The 19,507-nt window shown below is 45.3% G+C and overlaps 1 protein-coding gene across 3 annotated transcripts; it reads left to right on the top strand.

Moving 5' to 3' along the window:
• Positions 1–1,783: 1,783 nt before the first annotated feature.
• LOC132388443 (zinc finger protein 239-like) lies at positions 1,784–18,146 on the top strand. 3 transcript variants are annotated; one of them, XM_059960794.1, is made up of 4 exons: positions 1,784–1,814; positions 5,348–5,516; positions 6,626–6,755; positions 16,344–18,146. In XM_059960794.1, exon 4 carries the CDS (start codon positions 16,750–16,752, stop codon positions 17,719–17,721), a length of 972 nt encoding a protein of 323 aa, XP_059816777.1. In that variant the 5' UTR covers positions 1,784–1,814; positions 5,348–5,516; positions 6,626–6,755; positions 16,344–16,749; the 3' UTR covers positions 17,722–18,146. The 3 variants fall into 3 exon arrangements, 2 of the variants coding, with proteins under 2 accessions (XP_059816777.1, XP_059816778.1); XR_009510233.1 differs by lacking the exon at positions 16,344–18,146 and having other exon boundaries at positions 6,626–7,730; XM_059960795.1 differs by lacking the exon at positions 6,626–6,755.
• Positions 18,147–19,507: the final 1,361 nt, after the last annotated feature.

The raw sequence follows: 19,507 nt of genomic DNA, 5'->3' as shown, positions 1-19,507 counted from the left end.
AATCAGAAAGTTTCTCGTCGCGTCCGTGTAAATAAAATGTAATCTTAGTGGGTGTGTGGCGCATGCTCAGAATGCGAAGGAAATAGACAACCTGAGCAAAGTCACTGACTGATGAAGGGGAGGAATGATCCATTTTGATACAGAGAGGGAAGCAGAGAGTTTGATATTGTGCCTGATGCCGGAACTGTAGACAGCTAGAAGATGAAATCTTGTTCCTCCAAATTGTTTTGTGCTGTAACAGTGTTTTTCTCTGAAGGCACCAAGGAGATTAAAATTACCTGAGTTGAAATGTTCTCCTTCACCCACTGACGTGGTCTGTAAACTTTTAACAGTGTAGAAATGTCAAAAGATCTGTGTGTGGGAATCACAAACACAACAGAACGATAGCCCCGCTGTATCTGTCAGTTCACCAGCGTTTGAATGCCAGTGATCCTTGAATGTCGAGGCCGAGATGCTGGAGAAGACAGCGCCCCACTCGCTGCCAGGAGAGCCCGATCACGTGTCCATGTCTGTGATCTGATTGGATACAATGCCGTGACGTTACAGCAGTTTGACGTCATACTCTGGCTCTCATTTTCGGAAGGGAATCAGTCAGCCATTGCAGATACACCAACAGCTTCGCACTGCGAAGCGGCCGTTCACCTGCTCCGTGTGTGTGAAGAGTTAACCCACCTTGTGATGCTCCGGTGAGTTCACAATAAATAGAGGCCACGTTTCTGTCCGGAGTGAGCAATGAGCTTTACTCAATTATCCCAGCTGCTGCAGCACCAGCAACTGCACGTCAGGGAGGAAGATCAAATCAGCTCCGTGTTAAATGTTTAACCACCACGGTGACTGAAAGCCGCTGCAGGTTCATGAGGGATTGTTACTGTCAGATTCTGCAGTTCTTGTGAACCCTGGTCACTGAGCATTGGGGGACACTGTTCTGCTGATGTTAGCCTTAAACTAGACTGATGTTTATTACTGTGTTCCGTGAAAGATAAATCAGTTCTGTATCAAATCCCCTGTCTCTACCACACTCACTAATTTCAAAGGACTGTGCCTCAGACAGCTGGGTTGTTGCAATGCGCCTCTAAAGCCTGACAGCAGACTAGCGAGTGAATCTTCGGTGGAGCAAAGTCAGAATCCAAAGAGTTGCCAGCACCAATCAGGGCTCTAGGTCTCCGGAAAGAGACGGGGTCTGGAGCTTACAAGGAGGAGGAGGAAGAGGAACCAGACCAGCAGGGTGTGGCTATGAATGAAAGATGAGTAACATTTGGAAACTGGTCAATTGAAAAACAAAATGGTTAATGTCTACAAAACATTGCAGGTAATCTGCAGATCAGGCAACAAATGTGGAGAGGAATAAATGGACAGCATTTAGGCCGAGCCCTTTCAGCATGTCTGGACTGTGTACTCCTCTGCTTAGATGTTGCTTGAACTGCAGAGCTCCTTCAGCATTGTGTGTGTGTGCGTCGCTGTTTTCCAGCAACTGCAGAATCTCTTCTGTTTCATATCTGCATTTGTAAGAGGATTGTACTTTGGCATTAAATAAACGAAATGCCTGTTGATATTGAGTGTATCGTTTATGGGAGCCGCTTTCTTGGTAAAAAAAAAACCTGCTGATTTTTCTACACACAAAACAAACTGAGGTACAGGCATGAAACCAGTGCTTGCAGAAAGTTTTAATGGCACCGGGATTACCCATAAAGCGCTGCGAGTAAAATTTCGCTGTCGCTTGAAGTACCGATCAAATGCGCAGGCGTCAAGCTTGCCGCTGTCTTGGATAACTCCGCATGCGCACAGTACACAAAATGTCGGGAGGACCGGCAGAGGTAAGAGCGGGTGCTGGGTGGGCTTTAATTGAGTGACAATTTCTGTGAACACTGAACACCGTGACTCACAAACTCGGCACAGGACAGGTCTTTTTCCTCTCTCTCAGCCCCACGATCCGTACACGGGCCCCGGGAGCTTCCGACTGATCAGGGAATGGGAGCAAATAGATCTCACAGACAGAGCCGAGCTCCAGAAAACTAAATGCAGGGATCAGAAACTCGGAGAAAGGGAACAAAATCTTTCTATCAGCTGTTGAGACAGTCACCTTTGTTCCGCCTCCAACCGCAGCTGCCGGCAATCTAGGCAACACACACAAAATGCCGGAGGAACTCAGCATTAGTACTCTTTTCTATCGATGCTGCCTGGCCTGCTGAGTTCCTCCAGCATTTTGTGTGTGTTGCTTGTTCTGCCTGCTCTTGTTCTGGCGTTTTCTACCTGTGAGGACATGCTTTGACCCATTCTGTCTGGGTACGTACTGATATCAAACACCTTTGCCCTGGGCAACAAGTAGCTTTCACATCACAAATGTGCCAGACTCCAGTGAGACAGTCTACTGCCCTTCCCTTCATATTCTTTGGCATTGCCATCACCGAGTTCACCACCGTCAGCCACCTGGAGGGGGGTGGGTGTTCAGGGGAAATCTGACTTAAAGTATCATTTAGCAGGAAAATCACATACAGTGACAAGCAAAAGTTTGGTCATCCCTGGTCAAAATTTCTGTTGCTGTGAATAGCAATATAGTGAATAAAAGATGACCTGAGTTCCAAAAGGCATAAAGTTAAAGATGACACATTTTTTAATATTTTAAGCTCGATTACTTTTTCTTTTCCAACTTTTACAGTTTCAAAATAACAAAAAAAGTAAAGGGTCTGAAGCAAATGTTTGGGCACCCTGCATGATCAGTACTTAGTAACAACCCTTTGGCAAGTATCGCAGCTTGTAAATGCTTTCTGTAGCCAGCTAAGAATCTTTCAATTCTTTTTTTGGGATTGTTGCACATTCTTCCTGCAAAAAGCTTCCAGTTCTGTGAGATTCTTGAGCTGTCTTGCATGCACTGCTCTTCTGAGGTCTATCCATAGATTTTCAATGATGTTTAAATTGGGGGAATGTGAGAGCCATGGCAAAACCTTCAGCTTGCACCTATTGAGGTGGTCCATTGTGAATTTTGAGGTGTGTTTAGGATCATTATCCTGTTGTAGAAGTCATCCCGTTTTCACCTTTAGCTTTTTTTACAGATGATGTGATGTTTATTTCCAGAATTTGTGGTATTTATTTGAATTAATTCTTTCCTCTACCAGTGAAATGTTTCCTGTGCCACTGGCTGCAACACAAGCCCAAAGCATGACTGATCCATCCTCATGCTTAACAGTTGAAGAGATGTTCTTTTCATGAAATTCTGCACCCTTTTTTTCTCCAAACATACCTTTGCTCATTGCAGCCAAAAAGGTTATATATTAACTTCCGCAGTCCACAGGGACTTGTTTCCAAAATGCATCAGGCTTGTTTAGATGTTCCTTTGCAAACTTCTGATGCTGAATTTTGTGGTGAAGATGGAGGAAAGGTTTTCTTCTGATGACTCTTCCATGAAGGTCATATTTGTGCTGATGTTGCTGCACAGTAGAACAGTGCACTACCACTCCAGACCTTAATCTTCGTTAAGGTCTTTTGCAGTCAAATGGAGGTTTTGATTTGCCTTTCTAGCAATCCTACAAGCAGTTCTGTGGGAAAGATTTCTTGGACGACTTCTGCCATTCCTGTTAACTGCCATTTCTTAATTATGTTACGAACTGAGGAAGCGGCTACATGAAAATGCTTTGCTATCTTCTTATAGCCTCCTCCTGCTTTGTGGCCATCAATTATTTTAATTTTCAGAGTGCTAGGCAGCTCCTTAGAGGAGCCCATGGCTGCTGATTGCTGGGAGAAGGTTTGAGGTGTCAGGGTATTTATAAAGCTTTGAAATTTTCATCACCTGGACTTTCCTGACAAAGATTATGAACAAGCCATAGCACTAACAATCTCATAAAGGTCTGAGACCTTGGTAAAAGTTATCTGAGAGCTTAAATCTCTTAGGGTCCCCAAACTTTTGCATGCTGTTCCTTTTATTTTTTTTCACTCTAAAATTACACAAAACAAAAATAATACACTAATGTTGCTTAAAATGTTGAACAGGGTGTTTCATCTTTAACTTTGACTTTTGGAGATCAGTTCATCTTCTACTCACTTCACTATTCACAGTTCTTGATCCAGGTAAAATGGACCCGGGGATCGAGCTGCTTGGGCTTATGAGGTGTTGAGTGAGTATTTCTGGTCTGGGATCAGCAGTTTGTTTCTGGAGTTCCTTTGGAAGCAAAGACTGCTAATCTGAGGAGAGGATGAATTCCCATTCCATCTCTCACAGGGAGAGGCTATGAGTAAATGGGCAGTTCCGTGTTTACAACAGTAGATATAGACCCTTGAGTTTGGTGTTGAACTGTGTTTGGAAATCACCCCCCCCCCCCCCCACTGTCACCTGTCTGTCACTCGGCAGAAATCAAGCAGAATCTCAAGTTGCTGGAGATCTGCATTAAAAACTGAAAATGTTTGAAGTCATTCTGATGAAATATATTAACCTGAATTGTAAAGTTTGTCCTCTCAACACAGCTGTTCCGTACGTGCTGAGTGTTTCTGGTAATTCCAGTTTCTGTTTATTACATTCACCCTGGAATGGTTTATATTTCCTGAAATGGACCTGTTTTAACCTGGAAATGGAAATGGGTCATTCTGTGATAGTAGAGCAGTAAAGCAAGCACAACTTTTCTCTGTAAATTATCCTGGTACCTGTTTGTGTTCAGTACAGTTGTTGCTGACAAGATTTACAAGAATAATCACAGGAAAGATTGGCTTTATGTATGAGGAGCATTTGGTGGTTCTGGACCTGTGCTCAATGGAGTTCAGAGGGACGGTGGAGGTGGTGGGGGAGATGTATGGTTAAGTAAACCTACCGAATGCTGAAAAGCCTGGATACAGTGGACATGGAGAGGATGTTTCCATTAGACGGAGAGTCTGCGATCTGACAGCACAGTCTCAGAATAAAGATGCTTCCCTTTAAAATTGAGATGAGGAAAAAAAAGTGGCCAAAAGATGTCTGATCTGTGGAATTTGCTGCCGCAGAGGTTGGTTGAGGCTGCCATTTGGGTATATATATGGCAGAGATTAATATACTCATGATTGCTGAGTAACTTCAGGATTACAGGAGGAAGGCAGGAATATGGTGTTGGAATAAAAATCAGCCATGGTTGAGTGGTGGGGCAGACCAGATAGATTGAATCACCTAATTCTGTTCCTGTGTCTTATGTCTTACCATGACTGAGTGATGGCTCCATCTTATCCCATATCGTTTTGTGATGTGTGAGGGACAATAAAAGATTGTTCACTGAGATCATTATATCTTCAATGTTTAAGTTTCAGTGAGTTTTGTTCTTAGTAACATTAAGCAGAAATGTCTGGTGCTCCTTTTTATTGTTAATGTGCTTCTTTATGTTTCATGTTAAAGTTAGACCTGCGGTGAGAGAGTTATTGGAAGAAAAACCCCAACTGGAAGGAAACCACGACTGTAGACGAGGGAACAGCAACAAGTGAACCTGCCCGAGGACTGAGAGCATCAACTGGAGAGAAACCCTTCTGACTCGGAGATTCCAGTGATTCAGTCAGGAGAAAGTTTGGTGAGTCTCATTTACTCAAACACTGGTCCTTTAGACATTACATTCCTCTACAAAAGAAGGTAGGGAATAGTTGGAGGGAGACTGAATGTGCCCAGAAGTACCAGTTATGCCTCTGTCAGACCCGGTTGGAATCACTTCAGGTCTGGTAATGTGCTTCCAGCAGCCCAGCCCTTTAAAAGCTATCCCATTCTGTCAAAGTCAAATCCAGATAAAGTCACTCAGAGACCGTATGAGCACAAACTCTTTATTCGAAGCACCTGGGGCTTATTCAGTTAGTCACTCAAACAGGAAGAGTCTATGACTGTTCCCGCCCAATCCACTAACTGACTAACAATTCCCCTTACACCACAGATATATCTGCCAGATACCCACCACATAAGACAGGCTGGGGCCAAAGTTATTTACTACATGACAGCCCCTAAAGACAAATTACAAAATAGTCATAATGGCTTACACACACAGAACAGACTGAAGCTGTCCTATCTCTACACGTGAGTGCACAAGGAGATGAGCATCCTGGAACCCGAGCTAGCTTACCTCAAGAAGAAATAGGGCTCAGCATGGCTTAGAGCATCTGGTGCTCATCAGCAGTCTCTTTCAGAAAAACAGGCTGCTATTGTTTAACCAAGTGTTAACCCTTTTGCATACTTTATCACTCCCTCCTTTTGATCATTAAATGATCAACAAAGCAGTAGTTTTTTACAGAGAAATCAACTGAGTACAGCATTGACTTATCAGTGAGTAAAAACAGCGTTCAACAGTAATTGTAACAATGATAAGCACAACTATTAGGCCATAATGCAATATCATGCCCCACATATTAACTAACAGGCCTTCAAAGGCCACCATTTCGAACCTTCAGTGAACCCGTTTAAATCCTGCCCTACTTTCTTCATGCTGTCAATCTCCTTGGCAGTGTGCTCAGAGAGGGATGTAACGTTAGTAGACTCATCAGGGATATAGGTGCAGCATTCTGTGTCAATATTAGCACAGGTTCCACCTTTCTCAGTGAGGATAAAATCTAAAGCCATATAATTCTGAAGGACTGTTTGCCAGATTGCAATCATTTCAGTGGATACTTCTGTTACTTGGGCCTGTGTTTCTGTCAGGGACCCTGCAGTATTGTGTCCAGCTCCTCGTGCTATAGCCAAATTGATTGGTGGATTCCTGGCTACTCCATAGGAGAGAAAAGTGATCATCCAGAATCGCTCAGTTGTTCCTCTCCGCTGCCGTGCACCTGTGAGTATGGCCAGGATGCATGTTTCCCAGTCTAGGAAGTTGCATTTGGTGGGAGCCTGAGATACCATCCCTCAGAACACCGACAGCCACAGTCATTTCTGATAATACCACATTTCCTCACCTCACTTTCCCGGGTGTTGTTTGAGAAAGCCCAGGCTGAGAGTTCCTCACTCTGGTTGAGTAGGATTACTGACATTGGAATCATAGTTTTACCATGCTGCGGAATTTCAGCACAAACCCAGCAGGCCCCTAGTTCTACCTGTTTGGCATCGGTGTGACAGAGACACAGAAATGTGTTAACATGAGGGCCCCCGGATGCTGGGGTGAGCCCTGTCAAAGACACAAGCATGAACACCACTATCAGAAAATACATTTTCCTTTAGTCTGAGAGAGTCCTTCTACTCAGTTCCTTCAGTAACACGTCTGTAGTCTATTCGATGTATCCACCGAGATTGCCCCTTCAGTTTTGCAGCCGTGGGAGTGGTCAGTAACACCTGATATGCTCCTCTCCACCGAGATCTGAGTTTCCCACAATCCCAGTTCTTGATCAGGACAATATTCCCTGGTTCTGTGGTGGGATAATCACTCCTCTGTGAGGAGGAGTGAAAATTCTCTTCCTTGTAAGCCTGTCGTACTTGTATATGTAATGCTTGGAGAATTTTGGTTATTTCCCATCTCTTCCCCAAGGGTATCAATTTTGAATTTTGCTGGTAGAATTTCTGGGAGCAATGGATACAAGGTGGTCCCCAGGGTGTCCTCATGGACCGTCCATACATCACTTCAGCTGGTGATGACCCTGTTTTCCCCCGTCGGGTAACCTTCATGTGGAATAGGGCTAACGGTAGGTCCTTCAACCAAGTGAGGTCAGTCTCCACCGTTACTTTGGCAATTTAATCTTCAGAGTGCCATTGGCTCTTTCCACTATGGCAGCAACCCGTGGGTGGTGTACGGTAGAATTATTGCCTGGTAGCTGGTTTGTTACATACCTCTTTGTTCACTTTCACCACAAAGTGTGGGCCATTGTCAGAGCTCAGCATCTCTGGCAGGACATACCTGGGAATTATTTCCTGTAATAATACCTTCACAATAGTCATAACAGTATTATTGGGAGTTGGAATAGCTTCAGTCCATCTACTAAACACATGTATAATAACTAAGCATTATCTATAGCAATGTACTCTAGGCAATTGAATAAAATCAACTTGTAGACACGAAAAAGGTCCACCTGTCAGGGGAGTCATACCCGGTGTGCTGGTTACAGGTTACCACCCATTCCCTCCTTTCCCAGGTGTGTACACTTCTGTATATAATCAACCAATATTGGTAAGAACTGTGCAGGAACACAAACCTGTCCCACTGGCGTGATCCAAAATCCTAGTTCGGGGTCTTTCTGGCACCCAATCTGGGACCACAGCTTGCACTCCTCCTCAGAGGCGTCCCCCTGAAAAATACGTACCTCCCTCATGTCTGGCAAACCCGTTCTGCTTGAGTCACGGAGGATTGCTTGACGGGAACCTCAGAGGACTACAACTATTGAGGATTGTGCAGCAATTTTCGCTGTGTAATCTGCTAAAGGATTGCGTTTAGTGACCCAGTCTGACTGGCGGGTGTGGGCCGCACATTTAATAATAGTCAAATCTCGAGGTAGCTGTGGAGCAGTGAGTAAGTTGTTTACAAAGGTAACATTACTAATGGGGTAGCCAGAGGAAGTCAGGAATCCCCATGTTCCCGAAGTCATGTACAATTCCAAATGCATAACGGGAGTCTGTGTGAACGTTTACACTTTAGTCTGTTGCTAGGATACAGGCAGGAGTCCGAGCAAACAGCTCAGCCTTCTGGGTGGAGTCAGCTGCTTCAAAAGAAGCCTGCTCAGTTATTTCACTGTCCGTCACTATCGCATAGCCAGAATATTGTTTCCCGGCTGGATCCACAAAAGAGCTTCCATCCTCACAAAACGTTGCCTCAGGGTAGAGGGCGTATTGAGGTATGGATGGGAGAATCTATCACCGTGATCCAGACGGGGCAGTTGGTGCGGCCAACTTCATGGCCTGAGGTTGCCCAGAGACGGGGTACAATGTCTAGGGTTCAGTCAATATTAATAGAGTGTCTTACCAGATATCCCGTCTTCACCTCAGACTCCTTCCAGTATTGGAGTTGTCCCGCGACCAAGTTTTGCCAGTCTCCCTCGTTACTGGAGGCTTGTTACATCAAAATGTAGGCAAGGAACCCTAGGGTCTTTGGTTTGAACCCAAGGCAAACCTTAAAGGTGGCGTGGGGAACAACCAGTCCTGTGTGTCACCAAAGGAAATCTGGAACTTCGGCCAGAAATGCACTGCCCTCATTTCCTTTAACCTCCCCAATCACCGTGACTGGGAAATTCTGTCCCTCGCGGGGAGCATAACACTGGCTTTGCTCAGTTGTGCACCCCGGAGGGTCACAGCACAGAGTCACATGAGAGCCGGCCGGGGGCAGAAGGGGTTCAAACACAGTGGAGTCCAGATTAAGTGCCCACCACTGGGAGTTCAGAAACTGGGGAAGCTGTTCGCTAGTCCCAGGGTGATACCCTTGTCCATGCATAGAATCTCAACCTCCAATGGACAGAGCAAGTCTCTCCCTGCAAAACTACACCCCTGACTGGTGGTGACTGTAACTGAAACCTCACACTGGTTCCCCTGGAATTCCACCTGCAGTGGCTGGGTACGTGGATACGTACATTCCATTCATTCAAACCCAAACAGAGTGATTGTCGCGACTGATAGCTGAAATCCCTTTTCTGATACTATTTCCTGATTGAGAGAGGTTGTGGTTGCCCCCATATCAATCTTAAACGGAACAGGAATTCCAGCAACTTGCAATGTTACATTGGGCTCTTCCTGAGGGGTGGTGCTCACGGTAGGAAGCATCCTTGATTGTCAATTTCTAAACAGGTTGTTGTCCCCACCTGTCCCTTGGTAAGTGTTTGTTCCCATTTCTTATCCCCAGATACAGCACACAATGTCAGGTCCCAATAATATGTCAAAACTCATCGCATTTGATTTCGATCATTGTCAGGCCAATCCATATTATTTGTTTTAATCATGTTGGCTATCTCAGTTTGTAAGCATTGGAGCAGTAAGGTGTTAAACTGGGGAACAGATTCCCATCATTAAAGACTCGGTCTCCTGCGAAAGTGCCGTAGCAGGCCACAAATCACTCCCAATAGTCTATTCCCGATTCCCCAGGCTTAGGTTTGCATTCAAGAACTTCAGTGATGTTTACAGGTTGCTGGAGAGCCCTTTCCAAGGCTTGAATAATCCGGTCTGTCTGTTCATTCTCATTATGGTTTCCTGCCTGTAACTCCTGACATGTTTGGTATCTCAATTCTGCCTTCCATTTCCGCCCCTCATCAGCTGAGAGAGTCACCCATCAGAGTCCGAATAAATCTTGCAGAGTCACATTAAACATTTGGATAGTACCGTGGACATACTGAGCAAACTCTGCTGGTTTTTCTTTTCTATCTGGGACCTGATTCATGATCATTATCATTTCTTGAGGCTTCCAGGGTGCATACACAGGAATCACTGAGTACTGTCCCTCCTCCAGCTGGTGGACTGGGCAGCATTCGGGTGGGCAATTGCCTTCAGAACCATAGAACATTACAGCACAGAAACAGGCCTTTTAGCCCTTCTTGGCTGTGCCAAACCATTTTAGTCGCACTGACCTGCACCTGGGCCATATCCCTCCAAACCCCTCTCATCCATGTACCTGTCCAAGTTTCTCTTAAATGTCAAAAGTGAGCCCACATTCACCACTTCATCTGGCAGCTCATTCCACACTCGCCCCACTCCCTGCCTGAAGAAGACCCCCATTGATGTTCCCTTTAAACTTTTTCCCCCTTCACCCTTAATCCATGACCTCTAGTTTTTTTTTCCGCCTGGCCTCAGTGGAAAAAGCCTGCTAGCATTCACTCTATCTATACCCATCATAATTTTATACACCTCTATCAAATCACCCCTAATTCCAGTATGCTCCAGGGAATAAAGTCCTAACCTATTCAACCTTTCACAATAACTTGGTTTCTCAAGTCCCGGAAACATCCTTGCAAACCTTCTCTGCACTCTTTCAATTTTATTAATACACCTCCTGTAATTAGGTGACCAAAACTGCACTGAATACTCCAAATTCTGTCTCACCAATGTCTTATACAACCTCACCATTACATTCCAACTCTTATACTCAATACTTTGATTTATAAAGGCCAATGTACCAAAAGCTCTCTTTACAGCTTGTGACGCCACTTTTAGGGAATTATGTATCAAATAACAAATAACAATGGACCCAGCACTGATCCCTGTGGCACGCCACTAGTCACAGGCCTCCACTCAGAGTAGCAATCCTCCACTACCACTCTCTGGCTTCTTCCATTGAGCCAATGTCTTTGTGGAGCCATTAACTCTGGGGTTCTATTGGATCCTTCCCTCCCCGTCTCGGAATAGTCATCGGTATTCCCTTTCTGAATCTCAGGGTATAGGGACCTCCCCCTTCCCTGCCGCCACTGTTTTACCCGAGCAGCCACCGTATCTGAGTACTGGGAGGATTGGGGTTCGGGAGCACTGGGTGCACTCGGCTCCTGGCTGGGTGTTGGGGCAGGGTGTATGGTGGGTGCCCACACCTCAGTCACTGTCCTCAAACAGGGTAAGTATGCCAGACGTGGGTTCAGGATCTCTTGTTTCCCTATCAGTTCGAACTTCAGACTGACATTCCTGCCATTCTGTCCTATCTAGGCTGGGCACGGTTTGCTTATGTTGTTTTTCCTGCTCTTGTTTTCTGCGTCTATCCACCCATTCACGCTCGGCTTTTAGCGTCTCCCAACCTTTGGCGTTCCTCCTGCTGTACGTACCTCTACCCTTTGTCACATGCATTATTCCTCCAACTTGCTAATAATGTACCATTCACCTCTGCATCTGCCTTATCCTTCCATTCCCTTTCCAACAATTTCCACTTCTTTCCACTGTTCTTATTCCATATCAAATTTACTGCTTGTTCTCATGAGGTAATATCCCAGGTTCCCCCCCCCCAGTGGCCAGATTTTGTTCCCCAATTTCTTATTCAGCGCTGCAATCTTTTTCCTTATCTGGAAAACTCTCACACATTGTGTAGGGCTGCTCCTGGCCCACTCGTATCAATCGACTGCAATTGACCCATGTTCTCTAAGTAATTTACCCGGCACAAAGCCTCCTGCTTAAGTAACAAACAGATAAATTTACCCGGCTGGCACCTCCTGTCCACTTAATAAATTTACCCAGCTGGCACTTCATGCTCATTTAATAAATTTACCCGGCTGGCACTTCATGCTCATTTAATTAATTTACCCGGCTGGCACTTCATGCTCATTTAATTAATTTACCTGGCACGTCTGCCTCCTGCCCACTTAGTAAAATTTAGCCTCCCTTAGAAGCGTCTCCCAACAGATTCTTTCCCAATCCCTTCAAGGTATGTGATCACCTTGGGCGAGGGTCCGTACCTTGAAAGGAACTAATGGAGAGCGACGAAATGTAAAATACTATTGGGTGCCCAGTTGATCTCCACATTCCCCAGAGTGGTCCAGCCGCTTACTCAGCCTCTCTGCTTGGCACTCCCTATATTGGGATCCTGTTCATGATGCCAAATGTTAAAGTTGAATCTGAATAAAACTTGGGAGACTAGGTTCTTATCGTCACCACGGTTTATTGCGCATTCTCCTGCAGGAGTTTGAGACGCACGTCGAAGGGAAGGCACGTAAGCACTGCCACCATCTGGCAAGTGGACTGACTTAGTCAGGTTACAGCCGTGTATTTATACATGAACCCAGACATTTATGCATAGTAAGCCCTAAACATTACTTTTGCAAGATGTTATTTGAACTGGTATGCCCACCAGGTCTGTTGGCGCAAATCTTAATTAATTACGTAGATAAGAGAGTTCGCTAAATGAAGGTTTTAATTACAGATGGATATAGTCCAGACCTTATCAGTTATTCCCTTTGCAAGGCCCTGACTTAATTACAGACAGATGTTCATTCCTGTCGTTTTCAACCAGTCCTCCTTCCTTGACTCAAACGAGGGTACAATGTATAATGTTATCAGCTAATGAGGGTACAATGCATAATATTATCAGCTCTCAGTGAGTCTCTCTGCATGCCACAGAAAACTGGTAATGAGCCTGTCTTAGCAAACCACTAAACACAGAGTTTACTTCAGTTCAAAAATTCCTATTCAGTCCCTAATATTCTTTTAGCCGGAGGTTACATAGGTTCAAAATATTTTTTTTTATATATATCCTTAATTCCTCAGGAGGGTTCACGGGAAATATTTATGTCCATTATAGAAACTGGTGTTCCTTGTGTGTATTGTGTTGATGCAAAAGTTGCTGGAGAATTTACAAGAGGGAAGAAGTGGAGTGATATTTGGAACTCCGACTTTTTAAACCGTAATTTAGCAAACAATCCACTTATGGACAATATGCAAGAGCTTTGGTGAGAAAACCCTTCATTACCCATTACAGGCCTGCTATAGAGTGTGAGAGAGCAGATGAACTCAGTCGAACCTGTTACGTATCCCGTAACTGGATAACTTACCAGCAAAGATAGAGAGGTCCGTTGAAGTCTGATGTCACTATTTTCAAACATTTTTATTTATAAAGCGGCACAAAAGTAAGGTTAATACAAACATTCAGATAATGCACGTCGTCAATACTCAGTCTAAAGCACGGGTGTAGTAATAATCATCATTAAAAAGTAATCTAGACTGTTGTCTAGGGGATAATATATTGTCTGTTGCAAATATAAAAGTCACTCAGAAGTCTGCAGACTTTAGCCTTTCGGGGTTTCACATGTTTTAGAGGGATCGGTGAAAAACGAAAAAAAACTTGCCCGGGTCTTTATGAAGTCACTCCGTAAAATCAGGGGAACGTGTTAGTTCAAAGTCCTTCTCGGTATTATCAGCCACCCGCTCCCCAGGCAAAGGAGTTAGGAGCGCACATGGCGTTGAGTGACTTCCAGCTATTACGGGAGCCTTGAGCGAGGGTGTCCTTCTGGTGCGTCGCTGGGGTACTGCCTCCTGCAGTCCCCTTTTATCTTGACTTGCAGAGTTGTAGATGTTCATCAAAGTAGGGTGATGCAATCCCCACCACCACATTGCCCGAGGGTGTCCATATCCATTTTAGCTGTCACGTAGCAGGGACATGCACGTCACACAGGTGCCTCTAAGAACAATGGCCAAAACCGTTGCATTGTCTCTCACTTCCTGGGTCCGAGACCCGAATTAATAGCAATCTTGCGATTCTCCGGAAGGAAGGAGCTGCTCCCACCCCTTCGGCCCCTCAGAGCTGTGGTACATTCATAACAAACCCAGAGGAGATCAAAGTTCTTATTGACAGTGATTTGCTAGCTGTTAAAATGAATACCTCAGTACATAATAATCACGATGCACATTATGCAGGAACAGTTTGTGGTTGTGATGAATTGCGTCCCCAATATCGTTTGGGCCCCTTTTAAACACCTGTCACTGTAAATGCCCTGACTCATGGGAAGTTCACATCTACAGATGCACTGGGCTGTCTGCATCACTCTCTGCAGGTTCCTGAGATTGAAGGAAGTACAGTTCACATATCAGGCAGTGATGCAGTCAGTCAGGATGCTCTCAATTGTCTCCCTGTAGAAAGCACTTAGGATTTGGGGCCCATAACAAACTTCTTCAACCATCTGAGGTGTAAAAGGGGCTCCTGTGCGCTTTTCACAACACAGCCGGTATGAACAGACCATGTGAGATCCTTGTTGATGTTTGTACTCAGGAACTTAAAGCTGTTCACCCTCTCAACCCCAGATCCATTGATGTCAATAGGGGCTAGCCTTTCTCCATTCCTTCTGTAATCCACAATCAGCTCCTTTGGTTTTGTGACAATCAGGGAAAGGTTGTTTTCTTGACACCAGTCAGATATTGTTCAGACCTCAGATAAGAGTTAGCAATCAAATGGTCAAGCATGGTATGAATGTGCTGAGCTGCATTTATCACAATTCAAGAAGCATCGTAGGAAAGCCAGATGAGCTGAGGACAGGGAATTATGATATTGTAGCCATTATTGGGACTTCGTTGCACCCAACAGTCTGAGGGATTTAGAGGAACAAATTTCCAGATTAGAGGAACAAATTTTGCTGTTTTCTGGCCAAGGAGTACTTGGTAAGTGGGAGGCCCTCAGAAGTGTAACTTTGAGGGTGTAGACTTTGTACATGCCTTACAAAATAAAAGTTGAAAAGTGACTGGGGCAGGAAACCTTGGTTTTCAAGAGGTATTGAGGCCCCGGATTTTTTGTTCCTCTAAATGCCTCAGACTGTTGGGTGCTACCAAGACTCATTAATGACTAAAATATCATGATTCCACGCACTGAGCTCATCTGAATTTCTTTACTTGTCTTCAGTTGGTTTCTAAAAGCTTCCCAATAGTTTTTGCTCTTTCGTTTGCCCTCTGTTTTGCTTTTTTGTTTGCTTTGGCTTCTCATTTCAGCCATGGTTGTGTCCTCCTGCCTTTCCAATGCTTTCACTTCTTTGGGATGTATCAATCACTCAGCTCCCAAATTGCTCCCAGGAACTCCAGCCATTGCTGCTCCGTTGCCACTCCTACCTTTTCCCTTCCAAACAAGTTTGGCCAGCTTCTCTGTCACAGAAATGTGGAGAAGTTCAGTACGGAAACAGGCTACTTGGCCCATCTAGTCAATGCTGAAAAAACATTTAAGCTGTCAAATGCAACTATCTGCACCGGGACAATCACTCTCCATACCCCTACCATCCAGGCTCCCATCCAAACTTCTTTTAAATGCTGAAAACGAGCTCATATTCACCGATTGTGCTGACATCTCATTCCAGTCTCACACAACCATTTCAGTGAAGTCTATTTCCACACGCTCCCATTAAATTTTTACCTTCACCACTTACATCACCGCACCCAACCTCAGTGGAAAATGCTGCTCGTGTTTACCCTATCTGTACACAAATAATTTTGTATACTTTGAACAAAACCTGAAAGCAATGTATGGTTCCCTTGTTTATGTTCAGAGCGTATTTCAGATGAAAAGATGATGAGGGGCATTGATTGCATGGATAGTCAGAGGCTATTTCCCAGGTTTAAAATGGCTAACATGAGGGGCAGTTTTAAGGTGCTTGGAAATGGATGCTGCGGGGCTGTCAGGGGTAATTTTTTTTACACAGAGGGTGATGGGTGCGTGGAATGCACTGCCAGATGTTTGTGTGAGAGTGTTTCAGTTACTGTGGGGTCGGGCACCCATGCAGCTCAGTGGGAACAGGGAATAATATCAATGGAGAGAGTCAGACTGAGCCAGGTCACAGATTGGAGATGGCAGAAATGCCCCATTCTCATAGAGACAGGAAAAGCATCAGAGAATTTGCTGCTCATTCCAGATACCAGCACTGTTCCCAGTTAGATGATGACTTCTCTCTCCAACTTGGGTTGAACTTCACTGTAACAGTGTGATGCCAGATCACTCCTTGACAAATCGGTGATCTCATTTGAAATGTTGTACTTCACCCATTGATGGATTTTGTAAATTTTTTTACAGGTTAAAAATGAAAGGAATTTGTCTACGGGAATCTCAAACAGATCACGTCAGGTTTGCTGTCTCTATCCAGATATTTAAGAGGAGGAGCAAGGGATTCATTCAACCTTCCTTCCTGCTCAGACTGTGTGGAGGGATTCATTTGCTCATCTGACCGACTGGCACACCCGTTATTTTACACAAGAGAGAGTCCGTTCATATTCTCAGACTGTGGGAAGGGATTCACTCGGTCATCTCAACTGAAGGAACATCAGAGAGTTCACACTGGGCAAGGCCATTCACCTGTTCTGTGGGTGAGAAGGGATTCAGTCACTCTTCCCAGCTGTGGACACACCAGTTATTTCACACTGGGCAGAGGCTGGTCATCTGCTGAATTTGTGGGGAAGGATTCACTCGGTCATCTGATCTAATGGCTCATCAGCGAGTTCGCACTGGGGAGAGGCCATTCACCTGCTTGGACTGTGGGAAGGGATTCACATACTCATCTAAACTGAAGGAACACCAGCGAGTTCACACTGGAGAGAAGCCGTTCACCTGCTCAGTCTGCGGGAAGAGATTCACTCGTTCATCCACCCTAATGGCACACCGGCGAGTTCACACCGGGGAGCGGCCGTTCACCTGCTCGGACAGTGGGAAGGGATTCACTTGGTCATCGGACCTACTGGTACACCAGCGAGTTCACACTGGAGAGAGGCCGTTCACCTGCTCAGACTGCGGGAAGGGATTCACTTGTTCATCCCAACTGAAGGTACATCAGAGAGTTCACACTGGGGAGAGGCCGTTCACCTGCTCAGAGTGTGGGAAGAGATTCACTCGGTCATCTGAACTACTGGTACACAAGTCAGTTCACACTGGGGTCAGGCTGTTCACCTGCTCGGACTGCGGGAAGGGATTCACTCGGTCATCCACCCTAATGGCACACCAGCGATTTCACACCGGGGAGCGGCCATTCACGTGCTCAGACTGTGGAAAGGGATTCCCTTGCTCATCTAACCTGAAGGAGCATCAGCGAATTCACACTGGAGAGAGGCCGTTCTCTTGCTCAGACTGTGGGAAGGCATTCATTTCGTCATCTAAACTGAAGGTACATCAGCGAATTCACACTGGGGAGAGGCCATTCACCTGCTCAGACTGCGGGAAGGGATTCACTCGGTCATCCAAACAACTGGTACACCAGCGAATTCACACTGGGGAGAAGCCGTTCAACTGTTCAGTCTGTGGGATGAGATTCAGTCAGTCATCCACCCTACAGAGACATCAGCGAGTTCACACTGGGGAGAAGTCGTTCACCTGCTCAGTCTGTGGGAGGAGATTCACTCGGTCATCCCACCTACTAAGTCATCAGCGAGTTCACACGGGAGAGACTGTTCACCTGCTGTGAATGTGGGAAAGAATTCATATGGTCATCTTGACTACAGAAACACCAGCAAGTTCACACCAGTGGTAGAGGCTGTTCACCTGCTCAGACACTGGGAGGAGTTTCTCTCAGCCTTCTCAATCAAATGTGCATGATTGAGTTCAGGCTGGGTACAGGCCGTTCACCTGCTGTGAATGTGGGAAGGGATTCACTCAGTAACCTAACCTTGTGACACACTACTGGATTCACACTGGGGAGAAAGTTTCAGTAAGCTTCATGCTGGAGATTTGTCCGTCACCATTGCTGAATGCAATTTCAAGAGTGACTATCGGTGCTGAACTCTGCAATTATTGCTGCTGCTCACCACATCCAGTTCTTCACACTGGTCACTGGGTGACTGGGAGGAGTTTCTTCTGGATATTCACCTTTAATGGGACTAGAGTTTACATTCTGGATCTGGGAAAAATAAATCAGTTCAATTTTAAACTCTGTCTCTGGTACTTAGTGAATGTATAGCACACCTAGTGTACAGTAGAGAAGTTATAACAGTGTACAGTAGAGAGTCAACTCAGGCCAGCTGTGCCCTGCCAGTGATTCTATTCCATGACAGTTTGTTTCAATCCTCCCCTGTTGTTCATCTCTCGCTCTCCCTGTGGTAATGGGTTTCAAACAGTCACCACTCCGTGGGTGAAGATGTTCCCCTTGAATTCTCTGTAGACCGAAGAAGTCGAGTTGACTGCAGTTCTATCTGACAATTTCCTCATCCTTCAAATCTCTGGGCTGAGGAGGAATGATATTGGTAGTTAACCCCCTTATTCATGCCTCATTTCCACATTATGGGTTATTTTTCCTGCTTCTAAAGGGTTAAGGTAGAAACATTGAAAACTTACAGCACAATACAAGCCCTTTGATCCACAAAGTTGTGCCGAACATGTTCCTACCCAAGAAATTACTAGGGTTACCCATAGCCCTCTATTTTTCCAAGCTCCATGTACCTATCCAGGAGTCTCCTAAAAGACCCTATTGTATCCACCTCCACCACCGTTGCCAGCATGCACTATGCACTCACTGTGTTAAAAAAAAAAATACCCCTGACATCTCCTCTGTACATACTTCCAAGCATCTTAAACCTGTGCTATCTTGTGGCAGCCATTTCATGCCCTGGGAAAAAGCCTCTGATTATCTGCATGATCAATGCCTCTCATCATCTTATACACCTCCATTAGGTTACCTCTCATCCTCCGTCTCTCCAATGAGAAAAGGCCAAGTTCCCTCAACCTGTTTTCACAAGGCATGCTCCCCACTCCAGGCAACATCCTTGTAAATCTCCTCGGCACTTTCTATGGTTCCTACATCCTTCCTGTAGTGAGGCAACTAGAACTGAGCACAGTACTCGTGTGGTCTGACCAGGGTCCTATATAGCTGCAACATTACCTCTCGGCTCCTAAACTCAATCCCACGATTGATGAAGGCTAATACACTGTATGCCTTCTTAACCACAAAGTCAACCTGCACAGCTGCTTTGAGCTTCCCATGGACTCGGACCCCATGATCCTTCTGATCCTCCACACTGCCAAGAGTCTTATCATTAGTACTATATTCTGTCATCGTGTTTGACCTACCAAAATGAACCTTCACACTTCACCACTCCATCTGCCACTTCTCAGCCCAGTTTTGCATCCTATCAATGTCCCAGAGCCCTCTGCGCTATGCACAACACCCCCAACCTTTGTCATCAGCAAACATACTACCTATCCCTCCACTTCACCATATAGATAATTTCTAAAAATCACCAAGAGTAAGGGTCTGA

The sequence above is a fragment of the Hypanus sabinus genome, unplaced genomic scaffold (genome assembly GCF_030144855.1).
Source record: "Hypanus sabinus isolate sHypSab1 unplaced genomic scaffold, sHypSab1.hap1 scaffold_325, whole genome shotgun sequence".
NCBI lineage: Eukaryota > Metazoa > Chordata > Chondrichthyes > Myliobatiformes > Dasyatidae > Hypanus > Hypanus sabinus.
The sequence above is the reverse complement of the archived record's forward strand: the minus strand, read 5'-3'. Positions and strand labels throughout refer to the sequence as shown.